Here is a 6,848-nt window from a genome sequence, read left to right as displayed (position 1 = left end):
CACCCACTACACTCTCTGAGTGGTTGGCGTTAGGAAGGGCATCCAGCTGTAGAAACTCTGCCAAATTAGATTGGAGCCTGGTGTTGCCATCCGGCTTCACCAGTCCTCAGTCAAATCGTCCAACCCATGCTAGCATGGAAAGCGGACGTTAAACGATGATGATGATGATGATGATGAATGTAGTGTATGCAGGTTGAAGGCTATCTATGTTTACAAGATTTGCCAAATGCACGATTTCTTTTCAGATATATAATGCTGCTGTCTCCTATCCCAGGGTCTTGCTGGCCCACACCCTCAAAGTTGGCACATTGAAAGATTTGTTGAGATGCTTGAACGGGGATGTGTAGATTTGTGCTGCATCCAGGAAATAAGGTGGAAGAAGTTCTGCTGGGTTCCTCACAGGCAAAGAACATAGGTATAAGATTTTCTGGGTAAGTAACACTGATGGGGTTAGGGGGTGTGGGTATACTCCTTGGAGAGGAATGGGTTGATAAAGTAACAAGTAGTCAGAGTCTGTAATAGAATACTTAATCTTAGACTAGTGCTACAACATATATCTTGGCTTATGCCCCTCAGCCGGGGCTACCTGATGAACAAAAAGATCAGTTTTATGATACCCTCTTGCTGACTACCTCGTCGACGAATGACAGGCCTTCTCTTTGCGGCTGGCGACTTCAACGGGCAAGTTGGACAACATCCAGGGAGTTTCCATGGTGTACATGATGGCTATGGACTTGGTTCCTGCAAGGATGAGGGAACAAGGCTGCTCGAGTTGTGTGATACAAATAATCTTACGATCTGTAATACTAACTTCAGGACGCCTGCAAGTCACCTGTTCACCCAGCAGTCTGGTGGCCACACTGGTCAGATTGACAACATTCTCACTAGGAAACAGGAAAGTTGGCTACTTATTAATGCCAAAACTTTCCCAAGTGATGAATGCACCCCACAACATAGGTTAGTAGTTAGCGACTTAAGGATCAGGAGAAAGAAGGGTCTGAAAGCTTAAGGATCATCTGAATGGACAGAGATTTAGAGACATTACTTGAAGCTTTTGATGAAAAAGAGCAGGATGTAGCATCACATAATGTGGAGGTTCTTTCGGGTTGACCTATTGAGGGCTACTGACCAAATCTGTGGATGGTGCAAAGTCCCCTCTTGACCTAAGGCAACATGGTGGTGGAACAATGTAGTTGGCAGGGCAATTAAGGAAACGAAATGGGCACGGAAGGACTGGAAGTGTGGTGGTAGCAGGGAACTGTACCAGATCGCCAGAAGGGAAACTAGGAGACAGGTTTACTTAGGTAGAGGGGAAGCAGATTAGAAGAAATTTGTCAATGTTCTGAGTCGTGAGGATGAGGAACTTGAAGTGTTTCAAAAAGAATTGTGATGTCATAGTAGAGAAAAGTGCCTGCATGGATGATGGCTCACTTGCATTTTAATGATGCTGGAAAGAGAGAGACCTGGAGACACCACTATGAAAGGATGCTAAATGAAGAGAATGAATGGGAGAAAGAGAGTCTGTCAAATGTCGAACCAACAGAGGGACCAGCTATTCGAATTGACAGAATCTTCGTAAATAAAGCAATTAAAGGCATGAAAACAGAGAAAGCTCCCGGCCCATCAAGAATTACTGCAGAGATACTGAAAATATCTGGTGGTGTAGGCTATAGTCTTGTCATTCATATAGTCAACCAGGTGATACACAAAGGAGTCATAGACAATGAGTGGTGTAGCTGCACCATAGTCAACTGCTACAAAGGTAAAGGTGATGCATCAGATAGGAATAACTACAGAGGTATCAAGTTGGATCAGATGATGAAAGTCCCAGAAAATGTCATAGCGCAACTAATTAGGGAGAGTTAGTTCAGATGAGATGCAGTTTGGGTTTGTGCCAAGGAGAAGCACTGCTGAAGTTATATTTCTGTAAAGACAGCTGCAGGAGAAATTCCTAACCAAATATACAAAATTTTGGGGGGGAAAAGTGTTTTAGGAGGTCTGGGTGGGGAATTTTGGAAAATTTTCCGGAGTCCACTTCATTTCATCTTAACCATCAAGAAAATGGACATTTTCAAATGAAATTCTTTACAAATATATTTTGGACTATGTAAATTCCGGGGACATAGGAATTTTGGGGGAAAACAATTGAGGATTATTTTCGAGAATTATTCCCCAATCGTCCATTTTTGTTTCATTTTCTCCGTTTTGTGCATCTGTAGATTTCCACACACACACGCACACACATTTATGTAATTAAAAAAGTTCAAACAGGGAATTATTCCATTCAATATCATTTTTATTATAGAGATTATGTAACAAATTATACCTTACACTTCCATATCTAACTGTCCATGTATATTCCTTCATTTTGCCTCTGGTGTCTTCTGCCTTTCTATTAGAAACGTTTACCTGGGGATTTACTTCAAGTGAAAAAAAAAAAAGTGTATGCAGCAGATAAGTTATAGCATATTTCTGTGTACTAGACTTTTAGCTGTTATTTTTAGCATAATGAGTTTTCTGGTGTGGGCTTCTTTTGCCTTCATTGCCTGTTTGTGGCTTCAGTAGTAATCTACAGATGCACAAACGCACAAAAGAAAGAAAATGAAACAAATATGGATGACTTGTTCAGAAACACTCATGAGTGGGGAACGGTTCTCAAAAATAACCCCCAATTGTTTTCCCCCCAAATTCCTGTGTCCTCGGAATCTACATACTCGGAGGTATATTTGTAGAGAATTTAATGAAAAAATATCCGTATATTGCTGTTGATATATGTGTGTGTGTGTCTCCTGTGCAGAGGAACAACAGGGTAACGACGTTATTAGAAAGGATGGGGAGGGGTAGAGTGTAGTGTCGGAAAGAAACAGGGGAAGCTAAGCTAAGAGAAGTTGGTATGAGTATGAGTTAAGGCACTTGTGAAACTGATAGGAGGAAGGAAAGAAGGGTTAGAAGAAAGTGACTATTGAGAACTTAGCAATTAGCGATGGCGAAATGAAAAGTGGCAAAATTGAAAAATGGTAGAAAAAATGACAAAATTATGGAAAAAAAATAATGAGAAGCAGAGGCAGTAGGAAAGGGCGAAGTTTTAGTAGATTACATTAACTGTGAGAGACCGTTGGAAATCTTCATTTATATTTCCAGAATGCTTTATTTTTTTGTTTTCCAGAAAGTTCTTCAGAATTTTTTATTTTTTTATTTTGAAAGTTTAAAAGTTCCAAATGTTTCAAAACTTCATCCAAAGGTCTCATAGGAGGATACAGAAATATCCAAGGTTTAGTGGTATTATCATAGATAGATAGCTAAAATGATAGATGGGTAGACAGACAGATAAATACACACAGGGGAGCTACCGGTGGCATGTGGTTTGTGTGTAGCTTTGTTGCTAGTTTTTGGATTAAGAATAACTCTCGGAGTGGTTGGCGTTAGGAAGGGCATCCAGCTGTAGAAACTCTGCCAAATCAGATTGGAGCCTGGTGTAGCCTTCGGGCTCCACCAGTCCTCAGTCAAATCGTCCAACCCATGCTAGCATGGAAAGCGGACGTTAAACGATGATGATGATGATGATGATGAACATGTGAGTGCTTTCAGATCTATAATCCTTCATCAGACGTTCCATGGCGCTTACTGCTGGCTTTGGTTAAAGGCACCAGAAGCAGTATGTGGAATTTCCAGCCATCACGTCAATCCTGGTGGTTGTGGCAGGCCACCATCTTTCTAATGAAGTGTATCCCCTACTTTCAGAGGGTGGCCACATCACTTCCCCTTGCCACTAAATGGGTGGGGAAATCACTCTCAATGTTGGTGTTGGATTATGGCATTGGGTGTTCTGGCCTTGTGAAAAGAGTTCCTTCACTCTGACATGAAGCTGTCATTTAGTTGATCCTATATATGTTGCTCTGCAAGTACAGCTTATATGGTATAACACATGAGCTTGAAAACATAGCTGGACGGTCTCCATTAGAACTGGGACATTGGTTCAGACAGCATGTGTCCTGTATTTTGTTATTATGGGAAAAGTCATGTCCAATGGTGTGGCCTCACCTCATGATTCTAACAGGGAGGTCAGACCTTTTGATGTCATGTTGCCCAGAAAGTTCTCAGCGTTTTGAAGTTAAATCATTTGATTCATTGAACACGTCTGAAACTTAACAGTCAAAACTTTGGCGTTGCTCGAAATAGTAGTGAATCTCTTCTTTGTTCCTGACTAAAAACAGATTCATCTTTCATTCCGGTTTCCCTTCATAGACACTTGCAATAAAAAGCCGAATATTTCATATTCACGTAATTCTTTTCTGTTTTAAAAAGGAAGAAATGCAGCAAAGACTTGCAAAAACATTTGTGAAGTTTATGCTGATGATGCTGTAGTTGAATCAACTATTTGAAAGTGGTTTGCAAAATTTGAAGCTGAAGAGTTTAGCTTGGAAGATGACAGTCACAGTGGAAGACCTTCAGCATTGGATGAAGTTGTTTTGATGGCAAAAATTGAAAATTCAAGTATCATGACTAGAGAAGTTAGAAGTTTCTAAAAGTATGGCTCAGGAACACTTAGTGAAGCTAGGATACATTTCTTGCTATAATGTATGGACCCCACACAAACTCTCAGAAAATAATTGCTTGTACTGGTGTTCCGTTTATGATATTCTGCCAATGGTCATTTTTTGATTTGTCCATCGATCTTAGAAAAAATCTTATTCTGTCTGTGATACTTTTTTGTCTTTACTACAGCTGCAGCTTTCAAAGGAGTTCCACTTGCAACAGGAAATGCCAAATAAATCTTTTGTAGCATTGCTTTTAAACACATTACACTTTGTCTGAAGCAATGGCACATTTTATTCTATTTTTCACAGATTTTAGTAATGCTTGGTAATTTACATAAACGTTTAAGATTTTTGGTTTAACTGACTCATTCCTAACACCAGCGATGGATGTCTTTTGCCAAAGACGAATTATCCTTTCTGCTACAATCTTGATAATTTGTTTAATTGAAGGATTTTTCTTAACTACATTTTTTTCTTTTCCTCATTCAAATGAAACACATTTTGGTACGTCCTTCTAAGTTGGCAACACTCGCTTGCTAAGATCACATGGAGTATCAAATAATGGGCATTCAATATCATGAGGAGTTATTGGCTTATGAATCATCAGTAAATGTAAACACGAAATTTAACACAATCATTAATTTTAATACAAGTCAAGGTACAAAGCCAAAAACTTCACACACGTACGTCCACATGTATCTCCTGTTCCATTTATAGTCAATTCAGAACCTTGAGATATGAGTCAATTATATTGAAACTTGGTATGCAACCTCTGAAGGATACTCTATAGCAAACAAGAAACTACCTTTTTCCTTTCTTCCTTGTATGAATATATTTGTGCTTTGCTAAGTTACCGTTTTGTGAGAATGATTTACCACAGATATCACAATGATATGGTTTTTCACCTGTATGAATAAATTTGTGTTTCGTTAAGCTACCATTTTGAGAGAATGATTCACCACAGATATCGCAATGATATGGTTTCTCCCCTGTGTGAATATGTTTATGTTGTGTTAAGTCAAAATTTTGAAAGAATGATTTACCACAGATATTACAATGATATGGTTTCTCTCCTGTATGAATATGTTTATGTCTAGATAAGTGACTACTGTTAGAGAATGATTTACCACAGATATCACAAAGATATGATTTCTCTCCTGTATGAATATATTTGTGTTTTGTTACATCACCATTTTGAGAGAATGATTTACCACAGATATCACAATGAAATGGCTTCTCTCCTGTATGGATACGCGTGTGTGTAGATAAGTGACTACTGTTAGAGAATGATTTACCACAAATATCACAGTGATATGGTTTTTCTCCTGTATGAATAAGTTTGTGTTTCATTAAGTTACTACTTTGAGAGAATGATTTACCACAGATATCACAATGGTATGGTTTCTCTCCTGTATGAATATGTTTGTGTCTAGTTAATGTACTACTCACAGAGAATGATATACCACAAATATCGCAGTGATATGGTTTCTCTCCGGTATGGATACGTTTATGTGCAGTTAAGATACTATTATGAGAGAACACTTTACCACAGATATCACAATGGTATGATTTCTCTCCTGTATGAGTACGTTTGTGTGCAGTATGAATAAGTTTGTGTTTTGTTAAGTTACTATTTTGAGAGAATGATTTACCACAGATATCACAATAATATGGTTTTTCACCTGTTTGAATATGATTCTGCATAATTGGGTTACTTTCTTTGAAAGTACTTTGTACAGATATCACAGTCATATGATCTTATCTCTTTTACCATGTGTTCAGAGGAAATCCAATACTTTTCCTCTCAAATATTTTTCTTCTTTTTGTTATTTATTTCTTACAAACACTTCTACAGCTCTATTTCTGTCCAGTGTTACCTTTCTTTAGCAAAACTTACATAAATTTATCCAACTTTAATCAGTTCACAGGCTCCTCTTCTTGACACTCCAGTCAGGGATGTTCTGAAACTTGGTTAATGACATTATTCCAGAGTAAATGTTTCACAGGAATTCCTCCACAGATTTGTAGAAACAATCTGATACATCTGTTTCATATATTTTCCTTTAGTCTTTAAAACATGGTAGATATTGAGGACGTTTCTCCTGTTATGTCAATGTCATCTGATGTTCTGAAATTATAGAGAAACAACAGTGTAAGATGTAGAGGCTACTTAAAATATACAGATTCATTTCTACTGAGATAAACTGTAGAAATAAACATTTAACATAAGAATTCAACAGGATGCCAACAGCTCATTAAAGAAGTGCCGATCTCTGAAAGTGTATTGAACATGTGGTAGTGGGACACCCA

At 38.2% G+C, this 6,848-nt stretch overlaps 1 protein-coding gene across 1 annotated transcript in view; it reads right to left on the bottom strand.

Moving 5' to 3' along the window:
• Positions 1-3,128: 3,128 nt before the first annotated feature.
• LOC106874810 (zinc finger protein 91-like) overlaps positions 3,129-6,848 on the bottom strand; it is a gene marked incomplete at its 5' end in the record, with an annotated part of 10,115 nt that continues 6,395 nt past the window's right edge. The window contains one exon of the mRNA XM_052977479.1: positions 3,129-6,220. Within this exon, the coding sequence (XP_052833439.1) occupies positions 5,340-6,220 (881 nt within the window). The remainder of the gene's footprint in view (positions 6,221-6,848) is intronic.

Source organism: Octopus bimaculoides, chromosome 28 (genome assembly GCF_001194135.2).
Source record: "Octopus bimaculoides isolate UCB-OBI-ISO-001 chromosome 28, ASM119413v2, whole genome shotgun sequence".
NCBI lineage: Eukaryota > Metazoa > Mollusca > Cephalopoda > Octopoda > Octopodidae > Octopus > Octopus bimaculoides.
This window is presented reverse-complemented; position numbering and strand designations above follow the sequence as displayed.